Here is a 27,482-nt window from a genome sequence, read left to right on the forward strand (position 1 = left end):
TAATTGCAAGTTTGTTATTAAGAAACCAATGCAATTCCAATCCTGTAACTCTGCTAGTAAACTCTGCTAGTAATTTATTGGTTTGGTTTGACGTCTTATCCAAGTTATAGCTTTCAACGGTGCCCAGTGGGACTCTTGCATCCAAACAGGCTAATTAGCAGATGGGCGCATGTTAGCAGTATTCATGTCAATTGTCTATTATGCGCTGGATTTCACAACGGCCCTTTTCTCCTCTGTTCTCCCAAACCTGAACGGCTGAACACCTTTACAAGCTCACCCGAAGCAATTAAATTCTGCCGGAGATTCCTTTCCGGCCTTTTCCGAAGGTCAAGGAATATAAAAGTCCCCATTTTCTCCATTCGAAGCAATCTCTTCTTCGTTGTTTAAATAGAAAACCCTTCTTAATTCCACCTTTTTCGAGACTGTTCCTGTCCAAGGTAAGGCTAGATCTCATCTGATTCTTTAATTTCTAAGGTTTCCTGGGATCGTTATAAACTGCTTACCGGGAGTGGGTTCATCGTTAATCTTGGCGGTACATCAGGGGAGTTTCTTCAATCTTTGATAAGAAGGGGTTTCTTGTCCGGTGGGTTTTGTTAGAAAACCGGTATAATTTCATTAGTTGGATGCTGAGGAGAGTTGGTGGTGGAATATAGAGTTTGGATTTGATGGATGTGGATGGCTCTGGTGGAGAAGCTCAATCTATCACGGCTCTTTCCAGGCGACAGAAAGGTATGATGCAATCTCCAAAACTTACTTCTGATTCTAGTTTTCTTATTTGAATCAATCATCTCTAGTGGTTAATCTTTATTAACGGATGCTTCCTAGAAGGATTTGGAATTATAGACATTGGTGTCAACTAAAACAACAAAAAGACCCTGTTTTTGTTTATTAAAAGACTAAGATCAGTTCTTTGGGTTGGAGTTATGAAAAATATGTGACAAAATAATAGATAAGATCAATGGGTTATTCTATAAAGTGTTATTCGGTATTAGCATGAAGTTTATAGAATTTATGAACTCAATTTGTTGATTGGTTAGTGGTGTGGTGTCCTATTTCCTGTGACAACGGATGAGACCCTGTCTTGGGCCGAAGTTCAGCACGAGCATGTTAGTGTGCTTCTCATTATGATACTAGAAATACTAGATCTATATTTAGTTAGAGGCCTGATCATTACATTCTAGAACAGTTTGTTCTAACTGAATATGTTCTTTGTTCTTCATCTCATGATATTTTTGAAGGTAAAGTATAATTTGTACTTATTTCATAAAGGGTTTAAGGTGTGTGGGTGCGTTGCCCATGATTGGGAGATATAAAATGGTTCAATATTTTTCCAAAACTAAAGAAGTATAGCTAATTGTCTTACACATAGAAATCTTCTAAATGGGAAAGTATTGAAGGATAAACTTCCTGACCTTCATGTGAGTTGACAGCCATAAGAACACCACCCTGGATTTTGCATATTATGGTGAAATGACTAGTCTCCATTTACTTTCTCTTTCTTGTTTAAATGCTCTACTTTCCAACTGTGGAAGCTTGTCCACCATGGACTGATGATTGAGGAAGACCAGCTTACTTGAGAGCTTCAAAGAATTATCACCATAGTTGAAATTACAATGAAGCAATAGGTGGTTTGCCACGTCAAGTATTTTACACAACTGAGTGGTTTGCATTTGTTGTCCAAGTGATCTGTTACAAGTTGAAGGGTCTAGAAGTGCTAGGGGGGATGCTAGAAAGAACATTTATTAAAGTAATGAAAAATGATTTATGGCCCATGATTTTTTTTTTTTTTTGTTTTTTGAAGGAGAATAACAAGAAGATATGTTATATAACAATTAACAAAAAGAGGATTTACAGACAATGGGAGCACTTTCCCAATCAGAATTCAGGGGCAATATTCCTGCTATACAAATCAGCTCTGTGCACACAGGATTTAGCTAAGCTGTCTGCAAAAGCATTATGCTCCCAATGAGTCCAAAAACATGACACATAGGTCTCTAGCCTCCATCGAGTAATGATTCAAAACCCAGGGGCCCCTTTGATTATCAGTTAACCATTTTATGACAATTGCAGAGTTGCCGACTACTGAGAAAGAAGATAGACCGAAAGTTCTTGCAATACGCAAGCTTGTAAGATCAACAAGGAGCTCTGCTTTCACAGAGCTGGATTCACCTATTGGACCACTGTAAACCCAAATTATCACCTATTGGTTACCCATTGAGCTGTCATCAAAGAATAATCTAAACTCTGTCGAGTTTCAGCACAAAGGTCTGAGCTGATGCTGCACCACTGGAGAAGAAGATAAGAGTTATGATAAGTTTCTGTCAAGGTCAATCCAACGGAAGCCAGCAAACTCCCTACAGATTGAGGCCCAGGATTTGCACAGATTGGCAATTCTAGATTGAATTTTCTGAGGCAACCTGAACCTATTTTCAAAGATTCTAAGCTAAGATTCCTCTCTTCTCAAATTCCCCATATAACTCCTCGAGGGATAAGATTCCAGAAAACTTTTCCCCTTTTACCCAAGCCCCAACACCTCCCAAAAAACATCAAGAATGTGCCGGGGTGGGGGTTGACCCAAGAGAGGCCAACCAGAGAGAAAAAATTGCCAGACTTTCCTACTTGTGTTGCAATGGAGCAATAAGCAATCTGTTGTTTCACCAACTTGCATGCAAAGTACACAAACATGAAGGGAGAGATAAAACGGCATCTTCTTTTCCTCTGTCTAAGATCACAAGTTGTTATTCTTCCCAAGCAAGCTTCCCATGCGAAAACACAAATTTTGAGTGGGACCCTTTGGTTCTCAAGCTTCTTGACAGGGAAAGGAAAATTCTGGACCTGTGAGGAAGTCTCTGAAGATACATTTCCAGCAGAACGCATCTAGCAAAAAGAATTAGTTGAGAACAAACCAGAAGGGTGCTCCAACAAGACTCTACTATCTGGTCTATTTGGAGAAATGTAAACCTCAGAAAGAGAGGATTGAAGGTTAGAAAGTTCTTGAGATTTCAAGTCTCTGAGGGGTCTATGCCAAGTGAAGTTCCAGGAAGAAGGCAAGAGAAGAAGAAAAGTTGGAAATGGGAGCTTTGGGGGTGAGGGGTAGTCTAAACAAATGAGGGAACTGAAGACAAAGGGGTCTATCTCCCCACTAGAGGTCTGTCTAAAATTTAATGTGGACACTATTGCCAACAAAGTACCTAATGTCGGAGATAAAAAGGGGGTAAATAGTGATGATACCTTTCCAGGGAGACCCAGAGCGGGGATTGGGGGTGCAGAGATTATTGTTCCACCTATGTGCAGTCCAAACTTGCTGATGATGACTAAGGTCCACATGCTGCCTTGTTCAATTTAAAACCTCTAGAGCCACTTCCCTAACAGCACAATGTTCCTAATCTTCAACTTCCAAATACCCAATCTCCCCTTCTCCTTTGAGCTGTAGACATGATCCCAATTCACAAAATGCTATCCTTTGTTGTTCCCTCCTCATAGAAAATCCCTTTGGAGTTACTCAATTTTTAAGATGACCTTTGCTGGGGCCTTAAACATTTAGAGGAAATATGTGGGAAGGTTAACCAACATTTATTTTAACAAAATGAGTCTGCCCCCTTTTGAAAGATAGTTCAACTTCCAACTAGCTAACCTCTTCTCACATTTGCTGATCACTGGATTCCAGAACTGAATGCGACTTGGGTTCTCACCCAAAGGAAAACCTAGGTAGGAGATAGGCCAAGATTCAATGCGGCAGCCTAGCAACTCTGCCAAAGAATTTAGAACACTTCATCTGTTATATTAATGCCCACCATACTACTCTTCAATAGATTGATCTGAAGGCCTGTAACAGCTTCAAAGCAAAAAAAGAGCAACTTCAGATTCTCCAACCCCTCTGGCATCTGCCTCAAGGAATAACAGGGACAGGGTGTCACCCGCATACTGTAAGTGATTTACTTCAACTCTATCTCTGACCAAAGCCTAGCAGATTCCAGTCAGATGCCTTCCTTAAGAAATAACTTAAAATGTCTGCCACTAAGGTAAACAAAAATGGAAACAAAGGACAGCCTTGCTTGATTCCCCTTGAGGCTCTAAAATAACCTTTTGACTCTCCATTAAGCAAAACAGAGAACCACGTGTTCTTGATGCAACTCATCATCAGTTTTGTTAAGATGTGCCGAATAGGGGTAGTTTAAGTCTTCTTCTGTTTATTAAGTAACCTGCTTATGTGGCAGTGTTATTAGAGTTACTCTGCCCCACACTTAAGTAAGGTCATTTCTGTCTTTGTAACTATGATTAGAACCTAATATAGATTAAGGGGGTCGACTGAATGGGCAACCCATCAGATTTTCGACAGACCCTTCTTCTTCTTCTTCTTCTTCTTCTTCTTCTTCTCCTCTTCCTGTTCGGACTACTGTAGCAACAGTCGAAACATGGTATCAGAGCAATGCTCCTGACCTAAGTCAGTTGGTAAAGCACCTCAGCACTGTTCGTGACTCTTCACCTTCGCTTCTGATCAGTCGATGGAGAGAACTGGTTCGCCCTAGGTCAGAAACAGTACAGCTTGTTTCTCTGCTGTGCATAACCTTCTTCAACAAGGAAAGTGACTTCAGTAGTGAATGGTTGATTGATATTCTCAAAGGAAGGTTGGTTCTTTCTTCTTCTAGTGTTACTTATATTTCTGGGTAGAAACCCTACAAGAAGCTGTTGTACTGAGTAGAACCTAGAGAACTAGGTTCATTGTTGCCCTAGGAAGGGCTGTGTGTGCAGTAGCCGAATGTGTAGGGCTGCTGTAAGTTGTTGTGTAATAGCCGAATGTGTAGGGCTGCTGTAAGTTGTTGTGTAATGCCCTCTTGATACGGTATAAGGTAGAATGCAGTGACCTTGCCGAACTCCTTGTGGTTGTGTAATGCCCTCTTAAGTGTCTTAAATAAGTCTGAACTGGGTGCAGCAGATTTGGCTGTGTTGTGGTGCTTGAGTGGTTGTAAGAGGGCCTCTACTTGTGATTAGTGAATGGTAAACTGATGCTTATGTGGGACATAAGTGTGTGAAGTCAGCAGTAGTGTGAATAAGAACAAGTGTGTGAAGTCAGCAGTGGTATTTAGAGGCTGCAATAGGGGCTGAAATATCAAACTGTGAACAACATCAATCAGCTTGTAGCTGAGAAGTAAAGTTAGAGACAACTGTGAAAAAGGTACAATGGCAGCAATAGGAGATGGCTACAATGATCAGAAACCTAGTGTAGTAATTTCTTCCGACTACCTAGGAGTACAAATGACCTCAATTAAGCTAAATGGGGAGAACTATGTTCCATGGGCTAAATCCGTGGAAGTTTTTCTCAAGGCAAAGAAGAAAGCAAAGCATGTTAGAGATGAGAAGCCACCGGTTGACTCTCCAGGGTTTGATGATTGGGAACAAGAAGATGCTCAAATCATGACTTGGCTGTGGAATAGTATGGAACCCAAAATCAGTGCCAACTTCATGTTCCTTGATACGGCTAAGGATATATGGGAGCATGCTAAGAAGCTATATTTTGGACAAGATAACACAACAAGAGTATATCAGCTGTATCGGGAGTACTTTGATTTGCAACAAGGAACCAAAACACTAGAAGAGTACTATGCCTGCATGAAGAATATAAGGAATGAACTCAATGTCTATCATCCCCTTAATCCAGATATTCAAGTTCAGCAACAACAAAGGGAGCAGCTAGATGTTACAAGATTTTTAGTGGGGCTGAAGTCGGAATATGAGCCAGTTAGAGCTCAAATATTGGGGGCCTCTACTCTTCCTACACTTGAGGAAGTATTCTCAAGACTTCGTAGAATCTCTTTGGGCCAGACAAAGAACCCCACACAGTATGATAGATCAGCACTTGTGGCAGCTAGAGGTGGTGGACATAGTACAAGAGGGGGAGGTCATTCCAGAGGGGGCCGTGGCAATTCCATGATTGGTAGGGGTGGCCGTGACTCAGGGGGAGGCCGTGGCAGAGGAAAAAATAACTCTACAAGGAAGTGTACTCATTGTGGTAGGGATGGACACACAGTGTATTTCTGTTATGATCTACATGGCCCTCCCTCTAAATGGGCTAATCATGCTGTAGCAGGCGAGGTTGCTATTAGTGACAGTAAACTGGCAGACCTAACTCCTTCCACATCTACATCTACTTCTGGGAGGGAGATGGTGAGTGTTTCGCGTGATGAGTATGAACGGTTCCTTCGAACTACTTCACAACATACCACTGCCACATATGCCCAATCAGGTATCGCTTGCATGTCATCTAAAACTCCTTCATGGATTATTGACTTTGGAGCCTTAGATCATATGACCGGGACTCCACGTGGGAACTTACTACTCTTCCACCTGGGAAGCATGCTGTGGGCTGTAAATGGGTGTATACTGTGAAATACTTGCCAGATGGTAGTGTGGAGCGTCTGAAGGCCAGACTTGTTGCTAAAGGTTACTCACAGGTGTATGGTGTGGACTATATGGAGACATTCTCACCGGTGGCATAAATTGGTTCCGTTCGTGTCCTAATTTCCTTGGCAGTTATGTATGATTGGCCTCTCCTTCAACTTGACATAAAGAATGCCTTCCTCCATGGTGATCTAGTGGAGGAGGTATATATGGAGCAACCACCTGGGTTTGTTGCTCAGGGGGAGGGTGGTAAGGTGTGCAGGCTGAAGAAAGCAATTTATGGGTTGAAGCAATCTCCACGTGCTTGGTTTGGGAAGTTCAGCAAAGTGGTGAAGAGTTTTGGAATGAAGCAATGCCAGGTTGATCACTCAGTGTTTAGCTATGACTCAGAAGCTGGGAAGATTTTATTAGTGGTCTATTGGATGATATTGTCATCACTGGTAGTGATAAATTGGGGATTGGCAAACCAAAGGTATTTCTGCAAAATCATTTTCAAACAAAGGACCTTGGAACATTAAAGTATTTCTTGGGAATAGAGGTTGCCAGGTCAAAACAATGTGTGAATCTGTGCCAAAGGAAATATGTCCTTGATCTATTGGAAGAAACAGGATTGCTAGGTGCAAAACCGGCTGAGACCCCTATGGAACCAAATGTTAAGTTGAGCAGTGATATAGGAGAAATATTTGAAGATCCTGGAAGGTATAGACAACTAGTGGAAAAGCTGAACTATCTAACTATCACGAGACCCGACATCTCCTTTGCAGTCAGTGTGGTGAGCCAATTCATGCAGAACCCTCGTATACCTCACTGGGATGCAGTCCTTAGAATTGTGAGGTATCTGAAAGGTGCTCCAGGCCGTGGGCTATTGTATAAACCAGGAGGAAATCTTGTGACATGGAAGAGTAAAAAGCAGACGGTTGTAGCCAGAAGCAGTGCTGAAGCCGAATATAGGGCCATGGCTCACACTACCTGTGAATTAGCGTGGCTGAGGAATCTCCTACAAGAAATTGGGTTTCACATGGATAAACCTATGAAATTGTACTGTGACAACCAAGCTGCACTACATATCTCATCCAATCCTATCTTTCATGAGAGAACAAAGCACATAGAGGTTGATTGCCACTTTGTGAGAGAGAAGGTTCTTGCCAGAGAGATAAATACAGAACATGTGGGCTCCAATGACCAGTGGGCAGATTTGTTTACAAAAGCTCTAAGCTCAGGGAAAGTGAACTATCTATGTAACAAGCTGGGATTATATGACATATATTCTCCAGCTTGATGGGGAGTGTTAAGATGTGCCGAATAGGGGTAGTTTAATCTTCTTCTATTTATTAAGTAACTTGCTTATGTGGCAGTGTTATTAGAGTTACTCTGCCCCACACTTAAGTAAGGTCATTTCTGTCTTTGTAACTATGATTAGAACCTAATATAGATTAAGGGGGTTGACTGAATGGGCAACCCATCAGATTTTCGACAGACCCTTCTTCTTCTTCTTCTTCTTCTTCTTCTTCTCCTCTTCCTTTTCGGACTACTGTAGCAACAGTCAAAACAAGTTTAATCCACTTATCTCTGAAATTTTTTAAGAATGGAAGCCATGGAACTCTAGTTCACTCTATCATATGCCTTTTCTAAATCTAGCTTAATCACCACACTAGTTTTGTTGCTACTTTTTCCATCTTCTACACTTTCATTTGCAATCAAGATGCCATCCACTATTTGTCTTTCCCTTATAAACACACATTGGTTCGAATCAATAACTGATCCTAGCACCATTTTTAATCATTGCTCTAGGACTTTAGGAATCACCTTATACAAACTGGTTGTTAGACTTATCAACCTGTAGCCCTTGACTTCTAGGGCTCCTCCCTTCTTGGGAACTAAGGAGATGAAAGTGGAATTAGTTTCCTTGTTGATGATATAAGAGTGGTAGAAGTCGGGAAACACCTCTAAGAAGTCTTCTTTCAAAGTCTTCGAGCACACTTGAAAGATAATGATGGGGAAGTCATCTGGCCTAGGAGCTTTGTCCCTGTCCAAGCTAAAAACTGCACTTTTCACTTCCTTTTCTTCAAAGGACCTTTCTAGCCATATTCGCTTCTCCTCAGAGAGGGTGGGACCATCCTGTTAGACAGTTTTGTATGCCCTTAGCTTCAATCAAAATTGATGTACTTTATGAGTTTATTGTAAATGAATAAAAGTACATATTTGATTCATGTTCCCTTGGTATGTTTCTGTGTATTACCCTTAAACTGGACACTTATTGAGACTCGTGTTAGTTTTGAATGTTCACAGCCAGTGGGTCGGTCTGGGGAGACCTATCCTGACAAGGCTGGCACTGTGGTGCCACCAAGTCGGTTGGGGTGGCTTGTCTCAGCTACCGGGGTGAGACCCTAGGCACATACAGTGTGGGATTAATTGAATCTTTGAACTGGACCAGATTTCCAGTGTTGCCCTGGACCTTGGAGATTGATGGGCAAAACTGGAAAGTTACACCCGACCCCTAGACTCGATTATGATACTGCACTAGGTGTCGGATCGGTCTGTCTTTGATGTACCAATCAGTGAGATCCTTAGCGGGGGTCAAAACCTGGGTATGTTGGGACAATCCGAGAATTCATCTGAGTGGGTGATCATAGTGACAGGATCAGCCCCTTTGTCGGACAAAGGTAATGATCGGGGATGCACTCTCACTGTTGGAAACCAAGACTGCCGGCAGCCGATTTCAACCGTTGAAATTTGTTTTGCAAAATATATTTTATATGAGATATAAAAGTATATATATTATGGTTTCTAAAATGTTTGCAAAAGGGTTTTAATTCCCGGGAGCCATATAAGTGGAGAGTGCAACACTGTTCCTTGCAGCCGAGGGAGAGGTCCTCTCTTGTCGGGTAGTGTATGATCATTATGGGCTGAGAGGTTAAGTGTAAGACCATTGAGGATAATACCTGATGGGCTAATCTTGCTCTGCCCACAGTCCCTGGGTGTTACAAGGTGGCTTGGCCCAGGGACCACTTAGGGTAAGTGTTAGGCCCATAGAGCCCATTTGATGGGTTTCAGGGGGTGCACTGTCTTTAACAGTGTATTCGACCAGGCCTTGTAACAAAGGCTGGGCCGAACCCATGTGACTGATGTGTAGATCAATGCTTGGGTCCCACGCCATACAAGGAAGCCCAACTGGGCAGCAGTTAGGAAGGTTAAGTGAGCACATAAGCTTAATGGGCCTAAAGCCCATTTCGAACTGGGCTATTAATTTAGTTAATTAAAGGGGCGAATTCTGAGATGGATTAGCAGTTAGGATAGGGTCTTAATCCTATCCACTCAGAGAGTCCAGATCTGAATGTGATTCAGATCTAGAAACCTCCTAATAAGATTAGGATAAAGCTAATCTAATCTGCAGATAAGATAAGGGTTTATCCTTATCATTAGAAGAGAAGGCTGATCCAAATATGATTTGGATAAGCACCTCCTAATGGGATTAGGAGCTGATCTTTTCAAGTTAACAAAAGGAAGGAGGGGGCGGCAGCCTTGTGAGAGACCAAGAAACACATCAAATCCTCTTTAGTGCTGAAATCAAGAAGAGAGAATTCTGCACCCTGCGAATACTCTCTTGCCGCCTCCCTGCTCTTGCCGCCCTGTTTGCCAGTTCGATCTCCAGCTGTGGGAGAAGTCAAGATTGGATCTTGACATCAATTCTTTGAGAAAGGATTGAAAAGGGAGCTGTGTTCACGTTCCATCCTGCTGTTTCTTGCGAAGGACAGAGTTCTTGGGGAAGAACACTACTGATTCTGCTCCATCCTGCACTGCGCCATCTTCAGTGGGAGCAGTCTTTGGATCCTTCCTTGGGCATGAACACCTTCGTTGGGAGATATTGCTTCTCCGTATCATGTATCATTCTCTCCCATTCCTTTTGGTTCAGATCTGGTTCAGTTTAAGGTTCAAGATTTATCCTTGAAAATATGATTTTCTAAATAGGGAATGTGATTCCCAATTGAATGGAGAGAAAAATTTTTTAAATTCGCCCCTTATTCTGCAATCTTTGGGCGTCCATGTGATGGATCTCTCAACCCTTTAGTGGTATCAGAGCCAGGTTCAAATCTTGAACCATTCTGTTTCAGATCTGAACCTGCGCAATTAGGGAGAAGGCGTTCTACCCAATTTGCGCAGATTTGGTTTTGGGAAATTTGTTCCCAAATCAGATGGGCAAATAATCTGAAATTAATTTTAAATAAATCTGATTATTATTTAGAATTGTTCTTTATAATTTTCTTGATTTATGGGCTGTACGTACAAGAGGAGATCGAATTCTTGGTTTGCGCAGGGAATCTGCGATTTTGCAGTTTTTGATTTTTTTTGGGTCTGTAAATAATTTTTTTTTATTTTCTAGACTCAATGTATAGGTATTCGATCTGATGTAATTATTAATAGAAATAGGATTTCTATTTATTTTATTTTGGATCGAAGATGGCGGCGCAGAGAAGGAGATTTCACAGATAAGAGAAATGCTATCTGCGATTTGCAGTTTGTGAAACTGCATTCTGTGATCTAACCTCTGTTTTGCAGGAAGGATTGTGCGAACAGCCCTGTTTGACTGATTCTTGTTTTTCATTTTATCAGTATTTAATTTCAGATTATTTTCTTGAATTAAGGATTTAATTAAAAATCAAACACTAGACCCATTCGAACCAAGATTGGTTCAAAACTGTTTGGACCAATTCTAGGGTTTAATCAAGGCTGAATGTCAGCCCTAATTTCCCACTAATGGGCCTAAGGATTGATATTTAATTAAATGGTTAATTCGGCCCAGCCTGTAAAGGCCCAGTTTTAAATAGTTAAAACTGCAAAAGCCCATTTCAAAGGATAAAGCTATATAGGCCGAACTGGGTAACCCTAATTCAGCCCATATACCTAGATAATATTAATGGTTAATATTATGAAATTTTAACGGGCTTCCAACGGGTCTTACAGATAATTAATTGATTGGATCAATTTATCCCTGCATGTGATGTATGGATGTGTGATGTGCTGCGTACATGGGCCATAAGTACTTGGCCCATGCTCATTCGACAGTGGCTCTTGTGCACACCATGGCTGAATGCACATCATTGCCATGGTGTCCCTTTTGGTCATTGGATGACTTCCCTCAGTGGTGGGCCCCACACCTCATCAAGAGGTTGCGTGCGGAACCCTAGCCGATTTAAGGCCCACCGAAATCTGGCTTTATGAAAGTCAGTGGGAGCCACTTTGGTTTGACCTAAATCAAACTAGGGCGTAATTTTGTTCCCTCCAGCTAATATGAGTGCGTGTGATAGGGAGATTCATATGATGAACTCTCTAAAGGCCTTCCATCATTAGCATGAGGATGGGTCCTTCAGTAATGAGGAAACGCACCAGAAAATGGGCTATCCATTTGCTGTTGGGCTTGTCTGAGTGTTTCATAAGATGATAGGGGCGTCATAGACCGATGTGGGAGGGGCTTCACCAGAAAATGGGAACTCTCTCACGGTACCTTGGCGTTCATGAATATGATGGGTAAGCACTCACTCGATAGAAAGGTTTACCTGAAAACGGCTCTGAACCTTGTCTGACAGGGGCCAAAGGGAAAACTCATATGATGAGTGGATGTGATCCTTCACAGAAAGGTGGAGGGGTTATGCAGCTGAAACAGTTGGCTCCATGCACCCTATGTGATTTCCCACATTTCCAGAGACAACCCATAGTCTCCGTCACTGAGAGAGGAGGGAAATCTCAGAGACGAATAAATGGAAATGGATCATAGATTAAAATCCATATCTATGAGATGAACATGAATCAAATTAGGCTGTGGACTGATGTTTGCTCTTTTATCAGAAAATGGCAAACGGATCTTTTGCAAAACTACTTGATGACAACAAGTTGAAGGGCCCAAACTATGCTGATTGGTACAGGAACCTTATGCTGGTCCTAGCTTCTGAAAAGCTGGACAAAGTGGCAAAGAATCCTGCCCCGGAGCGTCCGGGTGATAGGGCTTCTGAGACCCGAAGGAGAGACTATCAAGAATGGGAGGAGAAAAACTCCCTTGCCCGGTGTTACATCATTGCCTCCTTAGACAACCCGATACAGAGGCAGTTCGATCAGATCGAACTTGCCAAAGACATATTGGACAGTCTCAGGACAATGTATGAAGAGCAGAATCGTTCTACTCGACAAAAGGTCTTGAAACAGTTCATGACCGCACAAATGTCCAAGGGTCAACAAGTTCACGACCATTGTCTTCGGATGATGGGATACATGAACGAACTGGAGGCTCTTGGATCCGGGCTGGACTTTGCTACCCAGATAGATGCTATCCTTAACTCTTTGCCTCCTTCCTTTAATCCGTTCATCATGAACTATAACATAAACAAGCTGAATGTCAGCTTACAAGAGCTCAGCAATATGTTGCAAAGAGCTGAAGAACTGATTAGAAAGGATGAGCCTGTAGCCATGCTTGTTGAAACTGGCAAGACAGGCAAGAGAAAGAGGAAGGCAAAGAAGCCTCAGAAAAAAGCCACTAAGAGCAAGAAGCAGAAGAAAGACAAAGCATCGGATGCCTGTCACTTCTGCAAGAAACCGGCCATTGGAAAAGGAATTGTCCTACCTACCTGGAATCCAAGAAAGGTAACTTCGAAACTTGTGTTATAGAAACCAATTTGTTGGTAGCTTCTGCTTCCTGGTGTATTGACTCCGGGGCTTCGACTCATGCTTGTAACTCACTGCAGGGGTTCAAGGTAAGCAGAAGGCTGAGTGAAGGAGAAGTCACACTCTTCTTGGGGACTACTGCAACTGTTGCAGCCGCGGCCATAGGAACCGTGGAATTAATTTTTAGAGAAGGAATAATTGTACTGAAAGACTGTCTTTATGTACAAAATTTAAGGAGAAATTTGATTTCTATCTCAAAACTGTGTGCAGATGGTTATTCTGTCTTCTTTAGTAATACGATTACTATTAAAAGAAACAACAGATTCATCGCATACGGGGAACTGGAGAACGGTCTCTATGTTCTACATCCTTCTCTAGAAACTAACATAACCGAAACTACGTCGGCTGAAATCCTTAAGAAGAGAGCTCGTGATACAGTTAATCCCACGTGTCTGTGGCATTATCGACTTGGCCACATCGGTGTTGACCGAATCACAAGGTTGGTAAAGGATGGTCCTTTGGATTTTCTAACTGTAGAAGATCTTCCCACTTGTGAGCCTTGCCTACAAGGCAAGATGACGAAACGACCATTTAACGGTAAGCCTGAAAGATCTGCGGGCACACTTGACCTAATACATACTGATGTATGTGGTCCCCTGAGTGTTAGGACACGAAATCAACACGTGTATTTCATCACCTTCACAGATGATTTTTCACGATACGGTTACGTGTACTTAATGAGACACAAGTCTGAATCCTTTGAAAAGTTCAAAGAGTTTAGACAAGAGGTCGAGAAACAGTTAGGGAGAGAAATTAAGGCCTTTCGATCAGATCGAGGTGGCGAGTATCTCTCTGACGAATTCAGGGACTACTTAAAGGACAATGGGATAGTATCACAATTAGCTCCTCCTGCTACACCACAACTTAAAGGTGTTTCGGAGAGGAGGAATATGACCTTATTGGATATGGTCCGGTCACTTCTCATACACTCAGAGTTACCCACATCCTTTTGGAGTTACGCATTAGAGACTGCGATTTATGTGCTGAATCGGGTTCCAACCAAATCGGTTCCGAATACTCCATATGAACTTTGGACCGGAAAGAAACCAAGTGTCAGACACTTGAAGATTTGGGGTTGTCCAGCACACGTTAAGAGAACGAGTGCAGACAAGTTGGAATCCAAACCAGTCGTTGCCTATTTGTAGGCTACCCAAAAGGCTCTGTAGGTTACCTATTCTATGACCCAAGTGAGCAGAAAGTGTTCTGCAGTCGTAATGCGCAATTCTTGGAAACTGACTATATCCTGGACACCCATTGTCAGGAAGTTGTTCTTGATGAGGAGAGCTCAGGAGCAGTGGGAGATGTCCCACAAGTTCTAGGTAGTGACCAACCTAGAAGATCCACTCGGGTATCCAGGCCACCAGTCCGTTATGGTTATGACCAAGATAGTTACCTGGTGGAAACCTTGACTAGTGAGGAGGATCCCGTGACTTACACGGAAGCTATGTTGGACATAGATTCCCAGAAGTGGGTGGAGGCCATGAGAGCAGAGATGGACTCAATGGAGACCAATGGAGTCTGGACTCTAGTAGATCCGCCCTCCGGGGTAAAAGCAATCGGTTGCAAATGGATTTACAAGAGGAAGAAGGGCCCCGATGGTAAGGTTGAGACCTTCAAGGCTCGTCTGGTGGCGAAAGGGTACACTCAGAAAGAAGGCATCGATTATGAAGAAACCTTTTCGCCTGTGGCCATGCTTAAATCCATTAGGATCCTGCTAGCTGTAGCAGCATACCATGATTATGAGATTTGGCAAATGGATGTCAAAACTGCATTCCTGAATGGAGATCTTACTGAAGATATCTATATGCAGCAGCCGCAAGGCTTCATTGCTGCAGGTCAGGAAAACATGGTATGTAAACTTAATAGATCCATTTATGGACTTAAGCAAGCTTCTAGAAGTTGGAACATCCGTTTTGACTCTGCCGTCAAATCGTTTGACTTCGAGCAGAATCCGGATGAACCCTGTGTCTACAGGAAGTACAGTGGAGATAAGGTTACCTTCTTGGTTCTGTATGTAGATGACATTCTACTCATTGGGAATGATGTAGGTATGTTAACTACGGTGAAAGTATGGTTATCACAACAATTCTCCATGAAAGATCTTGGAGAAGCCTCCTATATACTGGGTCTTCGACTCTATAGAGATAGATCGAAACGGATAATAGGATTATCCCAATCTGCCTACATTGACAAAATAGTCAAAAGATACAGCATGGAAAACTCCAAGAAAGGAAATGTTCCTTTCAGGCACGGAGTCACTCTCTCCAAGAAGATGTCTTCCAAGACTTCTTAGGAGATTGATGACATGAAAGACGTTCCCTATGTCTCTGCTGTAGGGAGCATCATGTATGCCATGCTGTGCACTCGTCCTGACATAGCTCAGGCAGTGAGTGTAGTAAGCAGATTTCAGGCCAACCCAGGGCAGGAGCATTGGACTGCTGTGAAAAACATACTTAAGTATCTTTGAAGGACAAAAGAGTTTTGTCTAGTATTCGACGGTAGCTCACTAAAGATCCAAGGGTATACAGATGCCGATTTCCAGTCAGACCTAGATGATAGAAAGTCTACATCTGGATATGTTTTCACGATAGGATCGTGTGTTGTTTCTTGAGTGTCAGCAAACAGGGGTCCTAAGTTGCAAATTAATAGTCCACAACCCAAGCCGAATGCATTGCCGTAAGTGATGCTGCCTTATGATTGAAGGTGTTCATTCATGAATTTGGAATTCAGCACATCACCCATTCCATTGTTGTATGACAACACTGGACCTACGGGAGGATGATAGTAAGAGGTAGGATCAGCGGAGAATGTGGTAGACCCATTGACTAAGCCACTGACACAGAAAGTGTTTATGAAACACGTGGAAAGCATGGGATCCGGCTAGTACCTGATTGGACCTAAGTGCAAGTGGGAGCTGTTAGACAGTTTTGTATGCCCTTAGCTTCAATCAAAATTGATGTACTTTATGAGTTTATTGTAAATGAATAAAAGTACATATTTGATTCATGTTCCCTTGGTATGTTTCTATGTATTACCCTTAAACTGGACACTTATTGAGACTCGTGTTAGTTTTGAATGTTCACAGCCAGTGGGTCGGTCTGGGGAGACCTATCCTGACAAGGCTGACACTGTGGTGCCACCAAGTCGGTTGGGGTGGCTTGTCTCAGCTACCGGGGTGAGACCCTAGGCACATACAGTGTGGGATTAATTGAATCTTTGAACTGGACCAGATTTCCAGTGTTCCCCTGGACCTTGGAGATTGATGGGCAAAACTGGAAAGTTACACCCGACCCCTAGACTCGATTATGATACTGCACTAGGTGTCGGATCGGTCTGTCTTTGATGTACCAATCAGTGAGATCCTTAGCGGGGGTCAAAACCTGGGTATGTTGGGACAATCCGAGAATTCATCTGAGTGGGTGATCATAGTGACAGGATCAGCCCCTTTGTCGGACAAAGGTAATGATCGGGGATGCACTCTCACTGTTGGAAACCAAGACTGCCGGCAGCCGATTTCAACCGTTGAAATTTGTTTTGCAAAATATATTTTATATGAGATATAAAAGTATATATATTATGGTTTCTAAAATGTTTGCAAAAGGGTTTTAATTCCCGGGAGCCATATAAGTGGAGAGTGCAACACTGTTCCTTGCAGCCGAGGGAGAGGTCCTCTCTTGTCGGGCAGTGTATGATCATTATGGGCTGAGAGGTTAAGTGTAAGACCATTGAGGATAATACCTGATGGGCTAATTTTGCATCTGCCCACAGTCCCTGGGTGTTACAAGGTGGCTTGGCCCAGGGACCACTTAGTGTAAGTGTTGGGCCCATAGAGCCCATTTGATGGGTTTCAGGGGGTGCACTGTCTTTAACAGTGTATTCGACCAGGCCTTGTAACAAAGGCTGGGCCGAACCCATGTGGCTGATGTGTAGAACAATGCTTGGGTCCCACGCCATACAAGGAAGCCCAACTGGGCAGCAGTTAGGAAGGTTAAGTGAGCACATAAGCTTAATGGGCCTAAAGCCCATTTCGAACTGGGCTATTAATTTAGTTAATTAAAGGGGCGAATTCTGAGATGGATTAGCAGTTAGGATAGGGTCTTAATCCTATCCACTCAGAGAGTCCAGATCTGAATGTGATTCAGATCTAGAAACCTCCTAATAAGATTAGGATAAAGCTAATCTAATCTGCAGATAAGATAAGGGTTTATCCTTATCATTAGAAGAGAAGGCTGATCCAAATATGATTTGGATAAGCACCTCCTAATGGGATTAGGAGCTGATCTTTTCAAGTTAACAAAAGGAAGGAGGGGGCGGCAGCCTTGTGAGAGACCAAGAAACACATCAGATCCTCTTTAGTGCTGAAATCAAGAAGAGAGAATTCTGCACCCTGCGAATACTCTCTTGCCGCCTCCCTGCTCTTGCCGCCCTGTTTGCCAGTTCGATCTCCAGCTGTGGGAGAAGTCAAGGTTGGATCTTGACATCAATTCTTTGAGAAAGGATTGAAAAGGGAGCTGTGTTCACGTTCCATCCTGCTGTTTCTTGCGAAGGACAGAGTTCTTGGGGAAGAACACTACTGATTCTGCTCCATCCTGCACTGCACCATCTTCAGTGGGAGCAGTCTTTGGATCCTTCCTTGGGCTTGAACACCTTCGTTGGGAGATATTGCTTCTCCGTATCAGGTATCATTCTCTCCCATTCCTTTTGGTTCAGATCTGGTTCAGTTTAAGGTTCAAGATTTATCCTTGAAAATATGATTTTCTAAATAGGGAATGTGATTCCCAGTTGAAGGGAGAGAAAAATTTTTTAAATTCGCCCCTTATTCCGCAATCTTTGGGCGTCCATGTGATGGATCTCTCAACCCTTTACATCCCATCTACTTAGAGTTCACCTCTAATTACTATCCATAGTTTTCAAGGCACCAAGGCGTGGCTAGGCGACAGGGGGGTGCCTAGATGGATTTTTTATGTTAGAAACATAGATCCTAGGGTAGTTCCCTAGGTACCATAACCTTATTTCTTCAATAATTATTCATGATTTTCATAAGAAAAGTATAAATTTCATACTAAAGTATAGAAAATCAACATATTCATGAGAAGAAAAGGAAGAAGGGAAATAGAATTAAAAAAAATATAGGGGCTGAACCCTTATTTTTGTTATAGGAAAAGAAGAAAATAAAAAGTATTGGTAGTAGTACTAGAAGAAGAAGAAGATATATGGAAGAGGAAAATGTGCTGATTAGATAAATTCTTAGTTCTTCCTTACTTATTGGTTCAGGTTTTTAAGTCTTTGAGGGTTCAATACAGCATTTAGCAATGCTTGTGTTGATTAAACCCTAATAAATAAGAAAATAATAAAAAGAAATTAGTATATAAACACACAAAATGATTATTTTAGTTTAATCATGTCTATTTTATAATTATAATCTCAAAAAAGAATGAATAAAAAAGTATTTTATAGTAGGAAGTAGAAAACTGTTAGGCGATTAGGCCGAGGCGAGCCTCAAAGGGCGCCTTGTTGCCTAGGCGTCGCCTTGACAACTATGTTACTATCTTCAGAGAATGAACTTTGGTAGAAATTGATAAGGGCCTCTACAATCTCTTCAGTATAAGAAATTTCCTGTTGTTTGACAGTTACTCTGGAGACGAAATTCTTTCTCCTCCTACCCAATGCATATTTGTGAAAAAAACTTGTTTTATTATCTCCCTCCCTCAACCAAGTGATTCTTGATCTCGGCCGCCAATAAATCTCCTCTCGTCTAATAACGCTTTCCCATTCCTTTCTCAGCAAAGCCCTTCTTTCTCTCCCTTCAGTACCCATAAATTAATAATGTATATGGCACTAAACAAGTGGAATGGCAGAACTTGATTCATTTAGCTGACTCCATATACTTGGGACAAGACTTAGTTGAGTTGAGTTGAGTCACGTGTTGTCCAAAGTCCAAGCCCATGCCTCTTCTAACCTGTTATTATATCATTCATTGTCAGGCATTTCCCTACTGATGTTGTCTAGATCATAAAGGCTATCCTTCATTGGACCTAAGTTCATATACCGATTTTCTAGTTTATGAATCTCCCACCCTTGAATAGAGCCATCAAATTTTCATCACATATCGGTGGGTCACCAATACGCCAAATATGCATGCTTTGGTGTTTTAATCTGTCTCAGGGAGTAGAGAAGCCTTAGACTGACCCCTCTGAACAGGTTTTGAAAAAAATTAATAAAAAAGGGAGAGCATGGAGTTGAAACACCTGATACGCCCCATTAGGCGTATTGGTGTATATCGATATTTGGAACCTCGAGTACAGCTTGTTGAAGGATAATTGAGAACATATCTGCTTTATTTAAAAGTCAAATTCTTTAATCTGTTTGTCCTTGAAAAAGCAAGTTTCTATGCAATTTCTACCAACTACATCCATTGCATCAATCTCCAAGCAAGATGAAACCATATGTTCCAGACAACCCTTTCTTCGAGAACCTCGTACTCATATCATTCTAGCACTATAGATTCTTTATATCAGTCATGTTAGAAAGAAGGGGAACTGCCCTGCCGAGAAACATTATTGGACAGAACATGCTTCACAATCTTATTTAGACCCATTAGTCGATCTCCATGTTTATAGTCAGTGCTTTGAGTGGATTCTGGGAGCACTTTCTCTCTCTTGCTTTTCCACAAGGAACATCCATAGATTTGCATACCTCTTCTCATGTATCTTTTACTTATATATTTCAGTATGTTATGTTTGTATTATATATGTATGGCATTGTGATCTAAGTACTCATCCATACCCAAGTTCTGCCATCCTCAGTCAACTACAGCCATCAGACTGTAACATTTGTTACCAATTCTATTATCACCATCTCATGAAATGCCTTATTCCAGCATGTAGGGTTGCCAGGATAAATTATGTTTATCCACAATTATTCTTTTTGATATGAATGTTTCTACGTATTTTCTATATCTATTCTTTGCCATATGATAGGAAAAACACATTACCATGGATAGGAACCACTCCAATTTCTTAGAGAAAGAACAGTCTAATTTGCAAACTTTAAAATTAACTCACCTTGGCAATGAGGATACATGATTCCTTATGTTATTCCAAGATATGATTTTTAAAGAGTTCTACAAAAGAAAAACTGATTTTAAAGCTCCTTTTTTGTCAACATATAAGTGATGTGGTGGTTTTGCAGCATTATATCAGTTTACCCAACAAAGTCTTCCAGCCTGTAAACCTGTATTGACACCATCATGGGTAAGCTATTGCAACAAATTTATGTTATCTTCTTATATATTTAATATGTATACGTTCTAATATTTGTGGCATCTTTTACTACTTTACAGGTAATCACTACATTTTTGCTAATGGGTATCATTTTTATCCCTGTTGGTTTCATCGCCATTCATGCTTCACGGAGTGTAATGCTTCCACTAATTTATTTTAATGCATTCTTCAGCTGAAATACATTTTCACATTTCTTACTAAAATAGTGTAAAATCTACATTCTGCATTAAAGCTTATTTCTTTAAAAATTTGATTTGCAGGTTATTGAAATTGTGGAGCGATATGATACTGAATGTGTTCCAGAGGAATTTAGAGACAATAAGGTGGCATATATCAAAGATGAATCAATTTCCAAAAACTGTACTAGATACTTCAGGGTAATTTTCCAATTATAATTTCATCTTCTATATGGACATGCTTAAATTGTGAAAGTTTCCAAACCTTGTTAATTCTATGGACTCCATAAAAGGGCAGCCTAGTGCACGAGGCTCCCACCAATGCTGGGTCTGGGGAGGGACAGATGTACACAGCCTTACCCCTGCACATACAGAGAGGCTGTTTCCGAGATTTGAACCCTGGTCACCCAGGTCACAATGGAGCAACCCAACCATTGTGCCAAGGCCCACCCACATTCTATGGACTCCATAAACTTTCCAAATAGTTCTTGATATGATATTCCTGTGGCTTGGGAGGGTTAACTGGATACAGACCTATCCTTTTGGTTGATGGAGATCATATGCAGCCTTTAAGGGCATATTCTAGAAGGAAAAGCCCAACCACTTGTGCTGATTTGGCAGGATGAACATTCTTGGGAATTGGGTTGATTCTGGTTGTAGGGGTATTTTTGTTGTTTTAACCATTGTGTCCATACAATTAGTTTGATTTGTTAGTCACTAGTTATTCATGTTTAAATTTTCAATGTCATTGGTTAATTAGTTTAAGAGTTATTTAATTTTCTATAATCTGGTTTATGAATGGCAGAATTGTAACTTTGAGTTTTCCTAGTCTAAGAAGGAAATTGGCTGACCCTAGACAGTATATATATATATTGTTTGCTGAAGTGCAGAAGTAGAAGAGAAGAGAAGAGAAGAGAAGAGAAGAGATCAGTGAATGAGCGGCAAATCAATCTCAGCCGGCCCTAGAAACTAATATTTCGTATTAGCAATATGAAATTACAGCAAAACACTAGAATGCCCCTGATCAGTGATGGGACACCTAGACAGTACACACATAAAAACCAGCTTAGGCCCAATAACTAAAGGCCCATAACAGACAATAGAACTAGGACAAGGAATGATAAATAAGCCCACTAACACTTAACCACTCGGTCCAACACTCCCCTTCAAGCTAACCATGGATGTCAGTCATGTTTAGCTTGCCATGTATGACTAAGAACTTCACTGAAGATAGTCCTTTTGTCAAAACATCAGCAATCTGCATCTCTGAGGGTGTATAAGGAATGCAAAGTTCGCCCGAGACAATTCTCTCTCTTACAAAGTGTTGGTCAATCTCAATATACTGTTAGGTCCCAGAAACTTTACACACAATTCTCAGACTTGCAGCAGAATTCACACAACTCAAATATCAGCAAAGAAACTGGTATTCATTCAGAAGAAAGGAAGAACAGTAACAGTTGGTCGGTTCTACGAGAGACCGCCGGCTCTCCCAATCACTCACAGTATTCTTCACTCTACAAAAGCCTGTCACCCCCATCCCCCAAAGCCCCTTCTTATACTCCTCTCACAGCATAACTGACTCCCTTAATAAATGCCCAGTTGGCCAAGTTATAAATGCCCATAGTCTTCTTATTCCTAACTGAAAATGCCTCAAGACTCTCCCTATTCCCTCCATCTATAATTGCCCCCATGTTCAATTATTTCCCCCCTTAGTCGAAATTTGACCTTTCCCCTTCCTGGCATACGTAAAGTTAATTGGGGGCCTATCATTACCCGCTGCCCAAAGTCTAACCTTGCCCTCAAGGTTAAAATGAGGAAATTGGGCTCGAAGTAAGTTAAAAGGCTCCCACGAATCTTCAAAATCGGGCAGGTCCTGCCAATGGATGAGCACTTCTGAACCAGTAATTCCAGGCATAGTGGATGGACGCACCCCTCGAACGGCTGCAGGATCAACAAGCATTTCCATATCAGCTGACAGAGTGGAGGGAATCATGGGAGAAAAGATATGATTGCCAATCGCCTTCTTGAGTTGCGAGACATGAAAAACTGGGTGAATCCTTGCATCTGGAGGAAGTTGAAGTTTATAAGCGACAATGCCAATTCTTTCCACAATAGCAAATGGTCCATAAAAACGAGGCGCAAGATTTTCATTGACTCGGCGAGCTAGAGACTGTTGGCGATAAGGTCGCACTTGCACATACACCAATTCCTCAACATCAAAATTCACATCACGTTAGTTCACATTAGTCGAGTCTTTCATCTTTTGTTGTGCATGATGTAGGTGAGCACGCAACTCCCTAAGTATAGCGTCTCGCTGGAGGAGAACAACTTCAACATCAGCATTAGCCGTAGAGACAAGCTCATAGCGGGTTAATGGAGGAGGATTGCGCTCATAAACCACCTTGAAAGGTGTCATTGCCAACAGCAATGTGAAAAGAGGTATTATAGTTGTATTCTGCCCACGATATCCAAGAAGACCAACGGGAGGGAGAATCAGCCGCAAAGCATTGCAAATAAGTCTCTAAACAGTGATTAACCACCTTTGACTGTCCATCCGTCTGAGGATGGTAGACGCTGAACTACGACGCAATTCTGAACCTTGCAAGGTAAAAAGCTCGTGCCAAAAGAAACTCATAAAGACTTTATCACGATCAGACACAATTGGTCGGGGAATGCCATGTAAACGGACTATGTTGTGCAAGAAGGCCTGAGCAACCGTGAGAGCTGAGAAAGGATGACTGAGAGGGATAAAATGGGCATACTTGGAGAGACGATCGACCACCACCATAATTGTATCAAATCCCTTCGACTTAGGAAGAGCCTTAATAAAGTCCATAGCAATATCCTCCCAAATCTGTTCAGGAATGGGTAAAGGTTGTAAAAGGCCGACAGGGGACATGGCTTCATATTTACTGCGTTGACACACATCGCTGGCCTGCACAAACTCCTGGATAAAATGCTTTATCCCCCGCCAGTAAAATTCAGCTGCTATTCGCCGATATGTCCGGCGGATACCCGCATGACCTCCCACAACGCCAGAATGAAACTCTTTAGGTAAGAGGGGAACAAATGGGGAAGAAGCCGATAGAACCAATTTACCATGATAACGAAGGTGATCTCCAACTAAAGAGTAGGCGGGATAGGCAACCGGATCATGCTGTATGGCATGCTTAATGTTGGCCAGAAAAGGATCAGCATCAACTTGCTCCTTAAGGTCATCAAAATCAAGAAAAATAGGGACTGTAAGAGAATTTAAGTGCATTTCAGCAGGAACTTTGGAGAGAGCGTCAGCCATGGCTGGTTTGTACTGAATCTCAAAATCATAATTCATAAGCTTAAGGAGCCACTTATGATGCTCATCTTTGACCACCCGTTGCTCCAACAGATACTTAAGACTACGTTGGTCGGTACGAACAATAAAGCGTCTTCCAAGAAGATAGGGGCGCCATTTTTTAATGGCAAAGACAATAGCCATTAATTCCCACTCGTAGACAGATTTTGATTGTGCAGACGGGCTAAGCTTGTGGCTGTAAAAAGCTATAGGTTGATTATTCTGCATTAATACCGCACCGAGACCTACACCGGATGCATCTGTCTCGATAAAAAAGGGATGGGGAAAATCCGTAAGGGCCAACACAGGTATGGTCGTCATAGCCCGTTTAAACTCCCAAAATGCATTCTCAACTTCCGCATTCCATGAGAAGGCATCCTTTTTAAGCTGTTGCGTCAATGGCCATGCTATTTTACTGTAGTTATGCACAAAACGACGATAATAGCCTGTAAGTCCCAGAAAACCGCGAAGAGCTTTAAGTGAAGATGGTTGAGGACAATCAACCATGGCCTGGATTTTAGAAGGATCGGCCGAAACACCACCCGCACTAATAATATGACCCAGGTATTCAATGCTAGGCTGAGCAAAGATACATTTCTTTGAGTTGGCAAAGAGACGGTGGGCGTGCAACATAGAGAAGACCTGTCGAAGATGATCCAAATGGGCAGCTTCGGAAGCATTGTAAACCAGAATATCATAAAAAAATACCAGCATAAAGTGACGGAGGAAATCATGGAAGACAATATTCATTAATGACTGGAAAGTCGAGGGCGCATTGATGAGACCGAAGGGCATGACAAGGAATTCATAATGGCCCTCGTGGGTGCGAAATGCAGTCTTGGGAATATCCTCACTGCGGACCCGAATCTGATGGTAGCCCGATTTAAGATCAATTTTGCTAAAAATAGAAGCACCATGAAGCTCATTGAGAAGTTCTTCGATAACTGGAATGTGGAACTTATCCGGAACCGTAGCTCGGTTAAGGGCTCTGTAATCCACACAAAAACGCCAACTTCCGTCTTTTTTCTTGACTAAAAGGACCGGGCTCGAGTAGGGGCTTGTTCTTGGCTGAATAATACCTGTAACTAGCATCTCAGAGACAAGGCGTTCAATTTCATCTTTCTGGAACTGAGGGTATCTGTAAGGGCGAACAAAGATAGGGGAAGTGCCCTCCTGCAAGACAATAGCATGCTCTGTAGCCCGAGTAGGGGGTAAGCCTGTAGGCATATCAAAAACATCTTTGAACTCATCTAGTAAAGCGGAAATTGGTAGGGATGTAGGCAAGATAGAGTTCAATGAAGAATCTGCCACCTGTAATTGTTTTAGTTCTAACAAATCCCCTTGTCCCTCATGTTGTAAGTTACGCACCATAGCATGCAAAGATACCTGAGAGGAACAGAGAGAAGGGTCGCCCTGTAATTTCACACGGACACCTCCCAAATTGAGCTTCATAGACATGTTGCCCCAATTCATCACGAAGTCCCCGAGGGATGCTAACCAAGGAAAAGCTTCATAGACATGTTGCCCAACTTTAAAGGAAAGAAATCAGCAATGACATCCAATTCGGGTAAGTTGAGGCAAACCTGACGGCAGACTCCAGAAGTTCTTACCCCATCGCCATTCCCCATCTGAACTCTAAACTCGTGTGTAGGAGTGTGGGGTAATTTCAATTCTTCCACCAAAGCTTCATAGATAAAGTTGTGGGATGCACCCGAGTCTACAAATATGACCACCTCACATGACAAAATGCATCCACGCACCTTAAGGGAATTAGCCGCACACAATCCAACAAGAGACGAAACACAAAGCACGACTAAACCTGGAGCCGAAGCAATTTCAGTGTCCTCGGAAGTGCTGTCCAAATTAGACACATAAGAAGTAATTTCCTCCACCTCATCTTGAACCCATAAAATCTGAAGTGATTTCTGAGCACAACAATGTCTTGGACTGTATTTCTCGTCGCAACGGAAGCATAGACTCTTCGCACGTTTCTGCTGTATCTCTTTATCGATCATCTTGTTGAAAGCAGGGGGTGGGGCCTTAATAATAGGGATTGATGAAGGAGGAATTGCGGCACGTGCAGGTCGGTTGATGGCAAAAGTAGTCACTTGCGAAACCCATTAAGTAAAGTGAATTCCAGAGGGGGCCATTGTGGGCCCATGAGGAAATATACTTGATCGATAAGCCCATAAGGCCTGATTCTTCTCCTCAATTTTTTTGGGCCGCAACCATTTTCTTGATCCACCCAATGGGTTCCATCTGTCGGAGTTTGGCCTGGATATCCGGGCGCAACCCATTAACAAAGGCTGCTTCAAGGACTGATTCCGGCAGGTCACGTAAAGGAGCGGAGAGCACCTCGAATTGGCGACGATATTCCTTAGCAGTAGTGGATTGATGTAACGATAGAAGTTGCTCCTGCAAATTTCCCTCCTGAGTCGATCGAAAATGTTCATGGAGAAGCTCCTTGAATTCTGCCCAACTACGAAAAGGTCACCGACCATCTTCCCAGTAATACCACGCCAATGCATCACCCTCTAAACAAACCACGGCCGCATGTAAACGCTCTGCCGGAAGCAAGCCATTAATCTCAAAATAGCGCTTTGCGCGTAAAAGCCAGCCGTCTGGATTCTCCCCATCAAAAATAGGTAACTCCAACTTTCGAGGAAGTGAATCAGAAGTATATTCTGACACCGACATTGAAGAAGGCGTCGGAAAAGCTGCACTTTTCCCTTTGTCATCCGCACGGCTTGATGCAACTAAAGGAGGAGCAATGTCAATCGTAGACAAAGGAGCTGAAAAGGTCTATTGCTGAAGCAACAGATCAAAACGTCTTACTAGCTCTTGAACGCCTCCTTCCAGAGATGAGATCTTCGAAAGTCCAGTTGCTACCTTTTCTGGATCGAGTCGTTGAATCTATTGCATAAGCCATCCATCTCCACATGAAGTTCAGAATCAAAGAAGTCAAGCATTCTTCGAAACTCTCCACCTGCGATGCCACTTCCTTAGCTGTCACCATGGCCGAGGAAAGACGGGCTCTGATACCACTATTAGGTCCCAGAAACTTTACACACAATTCTTAGACTCGCAGCAGAATTCACACAACTCAAACATCAGCAAAGAAACTGGTATTCATTCAGAAGAAAGGAAGAACTGCCAGTTGGTTGGTTCTTCGAGGGACCGCCGGCTCTCCCAATCACTCACAGTATTCTTCACTCTACAAAAGCCTATCACCCCCGTCCCCCAAAGCCCCTTCTTATACTCCTCTCATAGCATAACTGACTCCCTTAATAAATGCCCTGCTGGCCAAGTTATAAATGTCCATAGTCTTCTTATTCCTAACTGAAAATGCCTCACGACTCTCCCTATTCCCTCCAACTATAATTGCCCCCATGTTCAGTTATTTCCCCCCTTAGCCGAAATCTGACCTTTCCCCTTCTTGGCATACGTAAAGTTAATTGGGGGCCTATCATATACTTAGTCCTATTATGTTGTACTAGATTATTTGCAATATTGGTAACAGCCTTGTTGTCACAATACAGCTTGAGGGGACCATCAACTTTCACTCCAAGCTAACCTAGG

General features: G+C 42.3%; 1 protein-coding gene across 6 annotated transcripts in view; it reads left to right on the plus strand.

The window, feature by feature from the left end:
• The first annotated feature begins 101 nt into the window (after positions 1–101).
• Positions 102–27,482, plus strand: part of LOC148866165 (putative ALA-interacting subunit 2) — a 74,963-nt gene continuing 47,582 nt past the window's right edge. For 3 of the 6 annotated variants that reach the window (XR_016110692.1, XM_088980777.1, XM_088980779.1), the window contains exons 1-5: positions 102–437; positions 542–729; positions 20,305–20,366; positions 20,456–20,530; positions 20,657–20,773. Coding sequence is in view for 3 of the 6 variants with exons in the window: in XM_088980777.1 (XP_088836903.1) it covers positions 666–729; positions 20,305–20,366; positions 20,456–20,530; positions 20,657–20,773 (318 nt within the window). In the remaining 3 variants the exon portion in view is untranslated. Of the gene's footprint in view, positions 438–489; positions 730–20,304; positions 20,367–20,455; positions 20,531–20,656; positions 20,774–27,482 lie in introns of those variants that run through there. The other 3 variants (XR_016110694.1, XM_088980778.1, XR_016110693.1) reach the window with 2 other exon arrangements.

The sequence above is a fragment of the Nelumbo lutea genome, chromosome 3 (genome assembly GCF_056320005.1).
Source record: "Nelumbo lutea isolate HS-2025 chromosome 3, American lotus-T2T, whole genome shotgun sequence".
Taxonomy (NCBI): Eukaryota; Viridiplantae; Streptophyta; class Magnoliopsida; order Proteales; family Nelumbonaceae; genus Nelumbo; species Nelumbo lutea.